The sequence below is a fragment of the Felis catus genome, chromosome A1 (genome assembly GCF_018350175.1).
Source record: "Felis catus isolate Fca126 chromosome A1, F.catus_Fca126_mat1.0, whole genome shotgun sequence".
Taxonomy (NCBI): domain Eukaryota; kingdom Metazoa; phylum Chordata; class Mammalia; order Carnivora; family Felidae; genus Felis; species Felis catus.
In genome coordinates, this window is record NC_058368.1 from 11,689,057 (window position 1) to 11,704,465 (window position 15,409).

Consider the following 15,409-nt stretch of genomic DNA (forward strand, 5'->3'; position numbering starts at 1 on the left):
CTTCATCTCCAAGATGTGTTTTTAGCTAGATGTCCTGTAAATCCCTTTTGGCCCTAACATTCCATTTCTTAACATGTTAAATACTCTGCCAAATAGAAGCCAGCAATATGTCTAGTATTTTTTTTTTTTGCAGAATCCAGAGAATACCATAAATAGCACCTCATTAATATTCACAGTATTTGTAAGAAAATAAAAAGGTATTATCTTTATATGCAATTATTTGAGTCATGAACTGGGACAGTAATGTCACCAAACTGTAGTATAATGAGAACAACGGTTCTAATTTCTTGATTGTAGTATTCTATTCACTGTACCATCTTTGTTGTTTTGTTATACTTAGAAAGCAGTATATTTTAACCCTTCTCACCCCCAATCAGCCAATCTGCTCTCTAATGTACTCAAAACTACCCTGCTCAATTTCTTACTGAAGTGTTCACAGCATTCTCTTTCCCCTTCAACTCTTTCATTTGAATAATTTCACCAATTATACTTTCTCAGCTGTTTCCTATGGACATACTTTTAGAGTTCGGGTACAGTATCTGTCTCGTTTTCTACATAATATCTATAAATTTTCTAATAAATTTCACCCACATACAGAAATATGTCACTACCTTCTCTACATTCACCAGTATCCGCTTAGAATTTTTACCTTTACACAGACCCAATAAATCTAAGTATCAAATGGTTGACAAGGACAACAGAGATTCTTTGTACTATTTGCTTCAAAGATTTGGGAGCTTCCTCTCTCTGTGGCCTTTCTCACATTCCCTTCTAGAACTCCAAACTCTTGGTCCTTGAAATCAATTCATGAAATTGGTTTTCCACACTTTCCAGGCCCTTCTGCATCAGTCCTGGCTTACCTGAGCAAACTATCTTGCTCTGGCTGTGGTCTCCAAAACCTAAGCTCTCTCACTCACCTGTCTGACCACAATCTCAGCCAAGTCCATTTCCTCTCACCTCCCTACACAAGTTTTCAGACTTGTCCCTAAAACTAGCAGACACAGAGACACTGTTAATTCAACATGTGCACGTGAGAGGCACACTGGGCTCCCTGGATACAGGAAAGAGAGTGCAGGAGACAAATTCTAATCAATTCCAGCGAATAGCAGAGGTGAGGGAGGTGCTATTCACCTAATACTGGGCATTCTGATCTCATATTCTCTCTGGGACACCACCCATCCCAGGAAAGAATTAGGAGAAAACTGGAGAACCACACAACTTCCTTACATGAATAAAAACTGCGGGTCCATGACTCTCAGACCTCAAAGAGCTAAAATAATGTGGCCAACACGGTTTGCTAAAATACTCAAACTCTTCTGTACCATTTAGTATATAGTTACCCTGGGACCCTTCCAATGTGCAGCCCAGCCCCTTCTCTAGGACCCCCACTGACCCCCCAACCAGCAGGTTAGTGACTGGCACCACAAACGGCCCACAGGTTTCCGTTCTAGCACAGTGACCAGCCTCAATTATGACCAGTTGGTGCCCATGAAATCAACCCCCAGAAATCTTGTCTCCTGGACACAGCTATTGGCTCCCTTCAAGAGTGGACTCCCAAGGGCAAGCCTGTGCTTTACCTGCCTTTCCTACTCATTCCTGGGGAAACTCAAGTGAGTCTTGACCCAGAACAGACCTGGCATTAGCCGCCAGAGCAGTCAGCCACCCAGACCCTGTTCCTCCGTGTCCCCTCTGCTAGAGCTGGCCTGGAAGACAGTGGGAGATGAGATGAGATACCAGCAGCAGTAGCACTGGCACCCCAGTAGGCAAAGGTCTGGTGCTCTTTTGGTCCTCTGACCAAAAGGCTGTTACTACTCACCACTGATTCCCTCAGGATTTTTTCTGAGATAGAGAGATGTGCAAGGTGGCCAACTGGCTGACCACACCGACGATTAAATAATTTGAATATTACCTCTGCAAAAACATATATGCAATCACACCACCTCTGGGTTTTGACCACCCTTCGGACATACCAGATACACACCCCTGGCAAGGAAGATAAAGATACTCATCGACTGTGCCAAGGGGCAGTTCAGTTAGCTGACATGCCACCAAATCCCAAATTCTGACTGCATATTCAAGAGCCATCTTGCAATGACTCCCTCACTCAGAGTGTATTTCTATCAATAAGAACTCTTGAATCTATCAGCTTCCTTAAGAATATGGGTTCTGACCCGATAACGCCTTCTCACTATTCTTGCCCAAGACTTGATCGGACAGCCCAAGTTAGGAGGGGTAGGGTTAGGGAGGGGTGTGGTGAGGAGTCCATACCAATGGAAGTATACTTGTGCTTATCACAGACAAAAAGGCCCTTTTTAAACAAACCAAAAAAAAGTTTGACTAAATAACATACTTGGTGACCCTGTCAGATGGGTATATTTACTTCCAGGGGGCAGCTCGGGTCCTCTCAAATAGAGACAGAGAAACATAACATGGGTTCAGGAGGACTCCATCTTCTTCCGATAAATACTGATATTTTTATTAGGGGAACAAAAACAGAAAAACAAGGAACAGTGGCTCTCCTAGGACAAGGGTAGCCTTCATGCACTAACTATGCAGAACAGTGAATCATTCCACTCATCTTTAATTGTAATCAATTCAGAAAGGCCTCCTTGCTCCTCCTAAAAGTTTTTAGTTTTTTATAACCTATATATCAGACATCTAAAACAACCCAGGTGGGTTTTTTTTTTTTTGCGACAACAATGGAAAACAGGCGACAACAATGTCACTCTACCATGTTCCACCCAAATCCTTTGTAACCATCTGGTCACCATGGAAACTAAAGCAAATAATCAAATTTTACCTACCAAGAGATGGTTAAACATAAGCTATGCTTGACCAAGTTCAGGACAACCCTGGAGGGCTCCCCAAAAGCAGAATGCTGGCGAAGAAATGGAAGAGACCACGCTATCAGAATGGCCACTGTACTTATCAGTAGAGTAAGCTCTACCCCGAGTTTTAGACCTCTGTCAAACCACTGCCTTGGGAGGCTGCCTCAGGCCACCCCACCTATTCAACAAACACAACAAAAGGTTTGGTGGCTTTCCAACTAACTGACAAGATGTCTACAGATGTTTCTTTCTATTACTTCTCTGTCAAGTATACTCCATTCCAAACACTGCTACTCAAAAGTATCATCCGCACTGATGCCAGTCCATGAGCAGTCTGCTACTAGCCCACAAAAGGATAAATACAGAAATTGGCAGTAAGTTTTACAAACTTGTATAGCAATCTGGATTTTTATATCTGTTGAAGTTAATAAAATATTTTACCTAAAATTTTTTTCTAGTAATTCACTTCACTAAGGTATCAGACTGTGATAGATTAGAAATTTTTAAAAACTAATTTTTCACCATAGTTTGAAAGGTGCCTATCTAAAACAAATGCAACTATGACACATTTCTGCTGAAATCTCTTTGGTGATAACCATTATCTGCAAGACAAAGTCTTAGCTCATTAACACTGTGTCAGGCTCTCCTAGATTTGACCCCTTGATCTGACTATTTCTCTAGAGCAGAACTTCCCAATCTGTGTGCTTGGCAATGCCTCAAATGGGTAAAAGAGGAGACCACTGAATGGAGCCTATGGCAGGTGGAGCTCCCAAGCCCTAGGACCAGGAGCCTTGGGAAGAGTAGGCTGGTCCATTTACTCCAGCAAATCCTGCAAATTTTGTTTTCTGTGTCATGAGGAAAAGACTGAGAACTGATGCCTGGAGTTATCTTCCACTACTCTATACCTCCATCAAACCACTGCCAAATGTTGTTCCAACAACAAAAAACCTGCTTTCCCACCCATACCCAAATTTGTATTTCTAGCCCAGACCTCTCCCCTAAGCACACGACATATTCTTCATCTCCATTCAGATGCATTCCAGAGGCAGCACCTCAAACTTAACATGTCGAGAACAGAATATCTGTTTTCCTTTCCAAATGTGCTCCTCCTCCAATACATCATTTCCCAATAAACTGCAACTTTTTCTCTCTCATATCCATGATTTGATCTACTCAGCAAATCCTGACAACTCAGCTTCAACAATCCTCACCACCATCTTTACCCCCTGGTTGAAGTCACAATCATCTCTCACTTGCATTATGGCAAGAGCCCTGCTTCCACTCTTGCCTAAAACTGATTCTCAAGACAGCAGCCAGAAATGACTTGTGTAACTCAAAACATAAGTTCTGAGCATACTCAGAACTCTCAGACAGTTTCAAGCAGAGTAAAGGCCTATGTTCCTTCAATAGTTTTCAAGGCTCATGTTATCTGGTTGCTTCTTCCTCTTGGACTCTCTTCTATTTTGCTCTATGATCAATGGCTCCAAGCAAATGGATCTCCTGGAGTCCTTAACTACACCAAGCACAGCCCCACCTCATCTGGGCCCTCACTTGTAGGATCCACTGTCTGAATTGCTCTTCCCTCTCTGCTGTCTTTGCTAATTCACTCTCTTCAAGTCTTTCCCCAAATGTTACCTCTTCAATTAGGCCTTCACTGATGACTCCAGGTAAAGTAGCACCCATTCCCCTACACCCCACCTCCCTGTCCCATTTATGCTGCTTCAACTTTTCCCATAGCACTTATCATCTGACCTATTTGGTACTTATTTATTGGTATACAATCTGCTTCCCTACACTGACTCCAAAAGGGCAGAGGGTTTGTCTATTTTGTTCACTGCTGTATCACCTAAAACAATGCCTGGCACATAGTAGGCACTCACGAAATACTGAGTAAATATGCACATGAATAAATGCATTACTGTTTGCTGCTTCCGAGTCCTTAATCATTCAGTGGCTATTGCCTTACAAGCCTTTTCCTATACTCTTTTCCTTGCTAAATCCCACTTTTAGACGAGGCTTAGCCATCAACTCCTCCAGAAAGACTTCCCTGAACCTATTCTTCCACATTTCACTCAATGACAACCAACTCATTAACTGAACAGTAGAGAAGTAACTCCACTGCTACACGTTGATGCACAAACACCTTACTGTCTCTTCTCACTACTGGCTCATATTTCCCAACCACATTCCTCCAATAAGAAACCACCACTCCATCCCCAGTAGCTTCTGTTTCCACCTATTTCCCTACTGCACTAAGTCCATCTACTACATGTTTGCATAGATTGTCCCAAGGGTCATGATACGGCTGATGTACTTAGGAAAAACATAAAGCATTCTGATACGCAGTAGGCAAGACAATTCAAGGAAGAAGCCTTGTTTTCCTAGTCCAATTCTGTAACTTAAAAGTAGTCCATTGCCCACCAAGGAATGATATGGCCAACAACCAGTAAAGCAAGCCTCCAGTATTTCAACACCACTCATGACTTCTTGTGTGGAGCCCACTGTACTCCATTCCATTTCAGGTTCTGGTTCCAGACTCTCTGTGGCTTCCAGTTTACCATACCTTGCTTCATATTTATTGACTGAACTTCTGTCTCCTCAGCATAATCTTAGTGTTTTCTCAGACTTAAACTTAAGACCCACTACGGCTCTCATTACTGCCATGGGCAAGATGCTCCCCTGAGCTTCTGTTCTGAAGAACTACTAGAGGCTCTGTGCCCTCAGTAAGTCTAACCTATAAAGGGAGAGTTCAAAAAACCGAACACACAGGTCTTGAACATTCCACAAAATTTCCATACCACAACAATTTATTGACATCTTGCTTGGAAAGTCTCAAGACTAATTAAAAACTGCTATTTATTCTGATTTCCCTTGTCGAATGGTATTTATTCTACTTACAGATAACCTTATTTTTCTATAAGCAAATTGTTTCTAAATATAGTAATTTCTTCTTCACTGTAAGAGTACAAAATAATCTGAGTCAAGAAGAATGGTATGTTATTAAAAAGTTAGAATGCTATATTTGAGGTACTACTAATTGTGTTTTTTAGTCTGTTTGTTTGTTTATTTATTTATTTATTTATTTAGAGAGTGAGCATGAACAGGGGAGGGGCAGAGTGAAAGGGAGAGAAAATCCCAAGCAGACTTTGCGCTAACATGGGGCTTGATCTCAAACTGTGAGATCATGACCTAAGCAGAGATCAAGAGTCAGATGCTTAATGGACTGAGCCACCCAAGCACCCCAAGGTACTAGTAAATTACATCTTAAAATATTACAAACTGCTTCTTACCTTCCAACATAAACCTTCTTCCCGTTTGTCTAATGAATCCTGTAACAACTCTAACTGTATTACAAAAATAGAAAGCTGACATACACTCAAACTGATGTTCCCATCTTGAATAATTCATTTCATAGAAGCCCAGGCTGCAATGAACTGTTTCACAGAATTACAGGTAAGCTAGTATCACACACCATTACATGAACATTATATAGAATGTCATGTATGAAAAACAAGGGGAAAATTGTCACCATGAAGACCAAGGTGGGATGGGGACAGAGCCTCACTACTTTTATTATGCTTGACATTAAAACAAACCAAAAAAATCTTTCTTTCTTCTTTTAAAGAAATATGTTTGCATGGTCTTGCCAATACACTGCTCTGTGAAACTAATCATACTAAATTTATCAGTAAACACGGGAATATCAAATTGATTGGATCGTACCAACAGTCCACACAACACAGGTGAACCAATAGTGAACTGTAGGAGAAAAAGGCACATGCAGCAACATAAATTGTTTTGAGCTATTCTACAGCTTAACTCAAATGTCTTTGTTAAAGAAGAATATGAATATCTTTGACAAATTTAATAACTAGAACACCAAACTTTTCCTTCTAGGTATCTCTCAGCACTTCTAACTGGTATAAAAATCCATTGGTTTGGAGGTGCCAGGGTGGCTCCGTTGGTTCAGCCTCCAACTCTTGATATCCATTCAGGTCATGATCTTGTGGTCAGGAAATCAAGCCGCACTTTGCACACTCAGTGTGGTGCCTGTTTGGGATTTTCTCTCCCTCTTTGCGCCTCCCTGGCTCTCACACGTGCACGCGCTCTCTCACTCAAAACAAATAAATATAAATTTTTAAAAAATCAATTTGTTTCCTTCTCTGCCTATTCCTAGTATATATCAAAAGAGATGAAATTATCAAAAGGCAAAACAAAATCATGGAATCTCAAGGCTAAAAGAGCTATTTCAGTTAAAATTCTAACATAGTCTTCTCATTTAATTCATCCAATAACCCTACATTATAGATTGGAAAGGTACTGTCCTTAAACTTACAAGGAAAAGTTTCAGAAAGTTAAGTGGCTTACCCAAGCTGCAGTCAGAACTGCAACTTATCTTCTAATTATGCAATTTTGAATTCTGTGCTCTACTACAAGTGGAGGTTTCCGTCCTTCACAACAGTCCCTAAGGCGCCTTGAAGGAACAGTCTGAAACACAGAACTCAATTATACTGTGAACACCTCCAGTGTCAGGCAATCCACTGTATACTTCTTAATGAAACCCACGCTATTTCCAAAAGAAGTCTTTGAATTAAAACTTAAGAACCAATGATCCAGTCAAGTATCCTTATTTTACACATGAAGGACGCAAAAGAGAGAAGGAAATGCCTCTCAGCTAGCTAGTGTAATAGCAGTGTATTAGTTTGGTAAGGCTATGACAAAGTACCACAGACTGGGTGGCTTAATCAACAGAAATTTATTTTCTCAGAATTCTGGAGGTTTTGAGTCTGAGAATGAAGTGTCAGCAGGGTTGTTTTCTTCTAAGGCCTCTCTCCTTGGCTGGCAGATGGCTGTCTTCCTCCAGTGTCTTCATATGGTCTTCCTTTCTGTGTGTCTGTGTCCTAATATCCTCTTTTTATAAGGACACCAGTCATATTAAATTAGAGCTCATCCATATGACCATATTTTATCTTAATTACCTCTTTAAAGGCCCTATCTCCAAATATAGTTACCTTCTGAGGTACTGGGTATTAGGAGTCCAGCATATAATTTTGAGGGAACTTAAGTCAGCCAATAACACTCTACCGTCTCCATAATTCATGTTCTTCTCATCACAAAATATATTCACGTCATCCCAACAGCCCCCCAAGTCTAAATTCATTCCAGCATCAACTCTAATAAGTCATCTAAATATCATTTACATCAGGTATGGGTGGACCTGAGTTGTGATTCACCCTGAGGTAAAATTCCTCTCCAACTGTGAACTGTGAACCTAGTTAAGTTACCTGCTTTCAAAATACAATGGTGGGACAGGCATAGGATAGACATTCTCATTCCAAAAGGGAAAAATCAGAAAGAAAGGGGTAATGGTTCCCAAACAAGTTCAAAAACTAGCAAGGCAAATTCCATTAGATTTTAAGGCTAAAGAATAATTATTCTTTGGCTCCATACTCTGTCCCCTGGGCCCCCTGGGCTGGAGGCCCTGCCTTTCTGGCCCACAAGTGCGGTAGCCCTACGTCCTCAGGCTTGGGGCTCCGATCCCATGATGGCAGTGGCAGCCCTGGCGGCAGCCTCTGAACAACATTTAGGGACATTCTTCTATGTTCTTGAAGGATAACACATGATCACAACCATGAGGACAACACAGGATCACAGCCAGCCGGTTCTACTGACTTATGGAAACCCAGAAGTCTGAGCACTTCCCCTCATTTCATTCTGTTTCATCCTTTCGGTCCAAGCTGTTAGGGTTTCTGCTAGCATTACTTCAGCTCTAGTTCTGCTGAGACAACTTAATGCATCCATAAGTCACATGCCTGTATTCTCTTTAGCAAATAGTTGTTTAGCAACAACCTTGATGTTGTCTCGAGAACACATACTTTCTAAGTCTTCATAATAAGCACAGGCTGAGAACTTTTCACACAAGTTTGGTTCCTTTTTGCTTAACAATTCCTTCCTCAATTTCTCTCTCTTGCATTTTACTATAAGCAAGGAGAAACCAGGCTGTGCTCTTACACTTTGCTTAGAACTCTCAGCTAAAATGGGGCGCCTGGGTGGTTCAGTTGAGCGTCCAACTTCGCTCAGGTCATGATCTCATGGTTGGTGGGTTTGAGCCCTGTGTCGGGCTCTGTGCTGACAACTTGGAGCCTGGAGCCCGCTTCAGATTCTGTGTCCCCCTCTCACTCTCTGACCCTCCTCTGCTCTCTCTCTCTCAAAAAATAAACATAAAAAAAAAAAAAAAAAGAACTCTCAGCTAAAATATTCAAGTTCATTATACAAGTTCTATTTTCCACAAAACACTGGAATACAGTTCAGTCAGTTCTTTGCCACATTCTAACAAGATCACCTTTTGTCCATTCTCCAATAACACTTCCATCTGAGGCTTCACCAAAACATCTTTCACATTTCTACCAACATTCTGTTCATGAGCACGTATGTGTATCTAAGACAACAGAAGCCATTTCAATAGCTCTTTCTTTTCATGGCCCTTACCAGAATCACCTTTAACGTCCACATTTCTACCCACAATCTCCTGGGGCAACCTTGGCTTTCTCTAAAATGCACCTCAAAATTCTTCAAACCTCTACCATACCCAGTTCCAAAGCTACTCCAATATTTCTATGTATTTGTTAAAGCAGCATACCAATTCTCAATACAAAAATCTATTGTTAGTTTGCCAAATCTACAAGGTACCACAGATTGGGTGGCTTAAATAGCAAAAATTAATTTTCCCACAATTCTGGAGGTTAGAATTCCAAGATCAGGATTGTTTTCTTCAAAGGTCTCTCTTGTTGCCTTTTAAGGTTGGCTGGCTGTGTCTTCACAAGGTCTTCCCTTTGTGTGCATTTTATCCTAATTTCTTCTTATAAGTACACCGGTCATATTTGATTTGGGCCCAACCCATATGATCTCATTTTATTTTAATTACCTTTAAATGCCCTGTATCCAAAGAGTCACATTCTAGGTACTGGGGATGAGGACTTCAACACATGAACTTTGAGGAGACACAATTCAGCCCATAATGGGCTGACAACCACTCATATTCACTTATTTTATGAATACTGAATATCACTTTTTCCTAGCCACTGTGCTAGCTGATGACTATGTAATGGTAAGCAAAACAGATATAAAGACGCGCTCAAAATCTCTGATTTAAAAATAATGAGTGGAAACAATCATCTACTCATACAAATTGGTAAAGAAAAAGTACATGAGAACATATAACATGTATTTTGGACCCCACCAAGCCTGCTATGTCCAAAATGGCTTCCTTGAAGAGCTCAAATCTGAAGGATGAGTATGGAGGGGGGGGGGGGTGTGCACACAGAACTCTCCAGGAAGGGAAACTGAACAGCACAGTCAAGGAACTGAGAGGTGGTCAGTAGGGCTGGAATACAGAAAGTAAGAAGAGTAATAAAACATGAGGTTGGATAGGAAGGTAGGGGTCACATCACCCAGGGTCTTTAGCCTAACAGCAATGGAAAGCATCTGAAAAGTTTTACATGTGATTATATTTTCTTTTTACAAAGATCACTCAGGCAAGGTAGGTGCTGGTAATGTTCTATTTCTTGAGCAGAACTCTGGTTACATAGATATGTTCACTTTGTGAAATTTTGAGCTGTATGCTTATAATTTAAGTACTTTTCCATATGTCCATTATACTTTAGTCTGGTTAGACTGTGCAAAGAAAGGGTAGAACAGAGCAAGTACTGATGTGGGGACGCTAGTCTCAGTAAGAGATAAACCAGATGATAATTCAAACTAGAAAGATGGCAGTCAAAAATGGAGAGAGAGATTCAAAAGGTATTTTTTAAGTGACAAAATCCACAGACCCTGGTTGATGAACTGAATATGAAGAGGGAAAGGAAGCATTAAAGAAGACTCCCAAGTTTCTGGCTTGCAGAAATGGATGGTAGATTGATTCACTATGCAAGGAAATCCTAGAAATCCAGAGATGGGAGAAAAGATCACTGCTCAATCTTTCAAGACGATCACTGCTCATCTTATTAGCAGAAATATCAGGTAGGCAGTTAAGTAAACAGTCAAAGGACTCAAAGGACAGGTCTGTAGAAAATACACTTGGGGATCAATATTGTTAATACAGAAGCAGTGGGTACACCATCCTTCAGCCAATATTTAACGAGCTCCTATAGTATTACAGGCACTGGTTTAGATTCTGTGGATATAGCTGTGGACAAAATAAACAAGTTCTCTTGGGACTTACATTCTTGTTCAGGAAGACCCTCAACAAACCAGTACCAAATAAGGTAACTTCAATTACTAGTAAGTACCATGATGAAGACAAAACAGGACAATGTAATAAGAGTGACAGGGATGGGGCTATTTCACATTAGATTGGAATAGTCAGGGAAAGTTTATATTAATTTTTTTTTGAATTATAGATTAGTTGCTCTGTTGATAAAACTACAGGGCAGCGAAGAAAAAAGTGAGACTACTATGTCCAAGTAAGAAATGATGAAATCTCCTAGGGAAAGCGAAGAGTAAGAACAGAAGGTGGTCTAGAACTAAAACTGAAAAGAATTTGGAAAAATAAAAACCAAGAAAGGCAGCAAATGAGACCGAGAAGTATGCAGAGATAGGAACAAAAACCTCATCAGGGAAAAATATTTTAAGGAAAAAAGTGATCGAGTCAAATGCTTGCTGAGTCATCGTATGGGAACTGAAAAAGGCTCATCAACACAGAGGAACATTCTGGAAACCTTAAAATCTAAAATGGTAGAGGAAGAAGCTAAAACGGGAATGGGCTGAATAGTATCAAACGCAGCTGAGGGGAGGGTGCCTGGGTGGCTCAATCGGTTAAGCATCGACTCTTGATTTCAGCTCAGGTCAGGGTCTCATGGCTCAGTGGTTCAGTTTGTGAGATCCAGCACCTTCTGCGGTCCTGCTCTGAGGCTAACAGCACAGAGTTGGCTTGGGGTTCTCTCTCTCTGCCCCTGCCCTCCCTGCTCACATGCTCACTGTCTCTCTCAGAATAAACAAACATTAAAAAAAAAAAATGGTTGAAGGGAACATGACAATAGGTGTGCACAGTTCTTTAGAGGAGTCTGGCTATAAAGAAGTGGTGACAATAAAGAGGGGCTTTAAGAGATGAGACCTGACCACGTCTGAATGTGGATTTAAGGAAAGAAAGCAAGATTGAAATTACAGAGAGAAGGAATAATTGTCAACATATAAAGATTCCTGAAAGTAGTTAAGAGATGTAATCCAGACTACAGGTATACTTATTTACCTTAGATTGGAGGAGGGCTACCCTCTCCACTGAAATAGAAGAGAGAATGGAAGTAGAACTCAGACTGCCCGACTCTTGCAATGATGTGTTCTTTCCACTAAAATCATGCCATAAATATTCTGAAAAGTGTTCTAAGTAGGACAACAAACCAAAAAAAGAAAAGTTTTTTTTAATGTTTATTTATTTTTGAAGGTGGGGGAAGGAGGGAGACAACAGAGGATCTGAAGCAGGCTCTGTGCTGAGAGGAGAGAGAAGTGAGGTCCAAACATGGGGCCCAAACTCACAAACTATGAGATCATGACCCGAGCCAAAATCAAGAGTCATAGGCTTAACTGACTGAGCCACTCAGGCGCCCCTGATTTTTTTTTTTTTCTAATTAGACTTAGGATCACAGTGCTTCAGAAGAAGGGCTCTGAAAAATGACTTTAGGACAAATACCTGAAGTATTTTTCACAGGTTGTCTAAGAATTCTGCAAAGGGTTAAAGCAAAAAGCAAGAGAATAATCTCTAAATGACCCTAAAAGAAATGGATAATCAAAAGCCTCAAGGTTGCCTTATTTATCTGTATTCTAGGATTTAGTTTCTTGATCATAAATCACAAATCTAAAGACCACTGGTACAAAATCCAAAACAAAAGGCTCTGATGGCACCAGATGCACCAAGTGAAGTGGAAGAGGACTCCTCCCTGCTGGTCTGCACACTCTGGTCCTAGCAAGCAGCAAATCCAACTAATTCACACTCCAGCTCCAGGTTTCCTAAATTACAAACTACCCTGTAAATTACTCTACTTAGACCAATGTGTCCTTGATATCAAAAGGTAGTTTTAGGAAGGATACTCAACAAATATTTTATTGACTCTTTTTAAAGGACAAAGATCCAAAGACCCAGTAGTGACCAAAGATGACAAGGAAGACCCCGTTTCATGGCATTTAGGGTACAAGATCATCTTTCTTCATAGCTTGGGCTCTATTGGTTCTTAAAAAGCAAAGGGAAGATAAGGAGGGAGAATACCACTTTGGACCACTAGCCTATCCTTCTAGCCTTAACAATTTCTTTCCTAGCATTCCCCAGAATTTTTTTTAAAAGCTGTTTTTTTTCTCATTAATTTTTAATGAAGTCAAAATGACTAGCCCAGGCCCCTACCACATTTCCTGTACATACTTCAATTTACTTACATTTGAATTGAAATGTTTTAACTACATCTTTGCTAGTATTACATTGTACTATATTTCAATAACCTCAATTCCACAATATACTGCTTTCTAGGTCCTGAACTGAAAACTAATTTAATCTATTAATGAAATCAATGCTCTTCCTGTTTCCATGAAGTCTTTCTTGTTCTAACAAAACTTCTACCTCTGATAAAATAAAAAATAAACATATCACAATCTGAAGATTAAAAAAAACCAGGGGCGCCTGGGTGGCGCAGTCGGTTAAGCGTCCGACTTCAGCCAGGTCACGATCTCGCGGTCCGTGAGTTCGAGCCCCGCGTCAGGCTCTGGGCTGATGGCTCGGAGCCTGGAGCCTGTTTCTGATTCTGTGTCTCCCTCTCTCTCTGCCCCTCCCCCGTTCATGCTCTGTCCCAAAAATAAATAAAAAACGTTGAAAAAAAAATTAAAAAAAAAAAAGAAAAACCAAACAAGATCCAGTCCTTCTATTTAAGTTAACTAAAACAAAATAAGGCAATAATCAAGTTAGAATTCTTCATTCCATACTTAAAGGTTTTCCTTGGAGAATCTAATTAACTCAAGATATTAGTTATATAGTAAACTTAAGTAATTGCCTCTTCTACTGTTCTTTAATTTTGGAGAATTAAACAACACAGAAGAAAATGCTATTTCAAAAGACAGAAATGCTTAATTTTTCAGAAATTCAAAAAACTGATGTAATTGCCATAATATCTACTACTACAGCACACTCAGTAATAAGTGAACAGTTAAAGAAAAATCAATTAAGACCACTTACACATAGTGTTGACCTTTTCTGGGAAACATTGCCTCAAACTTAATCAGTGTAACAAACAGCTTATGTAATTTAACAATCCATTTATTGAATACTACACACTTCACAAGCTCATTGATATTAGAAATTAAATTTTAAGCATTAAAGCACAACAGCATATGTAAAAATTCAATTGCAAAGATGTTGCTGAAACATGATTATCAATTATATCAATGTATATCTTATAGAAAATATTAAATACTAAATGGTATCTTACTTGTAATCTTGACTCTTAAAAATAGCACTGTAGATAAATGGCCACTTACAGGTTTCTTTACTCACTTTTGTTGATAAATCAACATACCTTCAATCCTACAAATTCAAAGGTACCATTAAAGATGTATTCAATGCTTCACCGGAATTTCTTTCCTACCTTAAAAAAAAAAAACCCTAAATTTATAATATTTTTTTAAAAGAAGGCTGTGTTTAAAAGATAAAATGGGATATAGTAAGGAATATGCCTGACCTAGATTTTGATCCCAGTTATCTCTCTCCCTAGGGAAATTATGTTGGCTAAGTTGCATAACCTCTGATAAGTTTTTGTTTCTTCTTCATAAAACCCTTGTAGGACTGTTATGAAAACTTGAGAGACTGTTAACAATCACATTTACAACACAGCCTGGCATTGACAGGCATTAAATAAATGGCAGCTGCTTAAATGAACATTATATTAAGACTTATTGCTATTCAATTCCTGTTGTTCATTGTAGCAGCACTGCCCTATATGAAGATCCACTTGTAGAGGTCAAACTCAAAATACCTATCAACTTTCCTTCGAAATCACTCAGTTCTTTAATAAAGGTGGACTGCAGAATCATGATGTAATAGTGAATTCTACAATACTGAATTCCCAACTACTACTTACCAACAAGTCTATCATCATGATGCTTAAGTGTTATAAAATACTTTTTCTCAAATTCAAACATCCAAGTCCTATGCCATGTTTATGGGATTCTTAACCATGAGTAACCATTGGTAGACTTTTACAAATCTTTCCAAGGATTTTCATATCTAAGTTCTAACTAAACACCAGGGTCAGGAAACTTAACTGCAAAGCTGTTGGTCTATAAATATAACATGGTGAAGTAAGTTTCATAAGGAACAATGAGTTCAGTAAAACATAGGAGGGGAAAAAGTTACCTCCATTTTTGTCAGCCACTTACCATCCCATCATCTTCATTAAAAATGTTATGAAGTTACACAAGGATAGCTGAGCAGAAAATGGACAGAAAATGTGTATGGGAAAAGACTATGAAAGAAACAAGAAACACAATTTCTAATACTAACAAGACAGAAAAAAAAAACAAAAAGAAAAAAGAATAAAGGCAGAGGA

The 15,409-nt window shown here is 39.6% G+C and overlaps 1 protein-coding gene across 5 annotated transcripts in view; it reads right to left on the reverse strand.

Annotated features, from left to right (window-relative positions):
- The window catches only part of LOC101080934 (NEDD4 binding protein 2 like 2), a 74,119-nt gene that overhangs the window by 33,236 nt on the left and 25,474 nt on the right, over positions 1 to 15,409 (reverse strand). Inside the window, exon 7 of one of the 5 annotated variants that reach the window (XM_045051637.1) lies at positions 14,381 to 14,388. The exons of 2 other annotated variants lie outside the window; for them this stretch is intronic. In XM_045051637.1, the coding sequence (XP_044907572.1) occupies positions 14,381 to 14,388 (8 nt within the window). Of the gene's footprint in view, positions 1 to 14,100; positions 14,389 to 14,430; positions 14,450 to 15,409 lie in introns of those variants that run through there. 2 more of the 5 variants (XM_045051587.1, XM_045051689.1) reach the window with 2 other exon arrangements.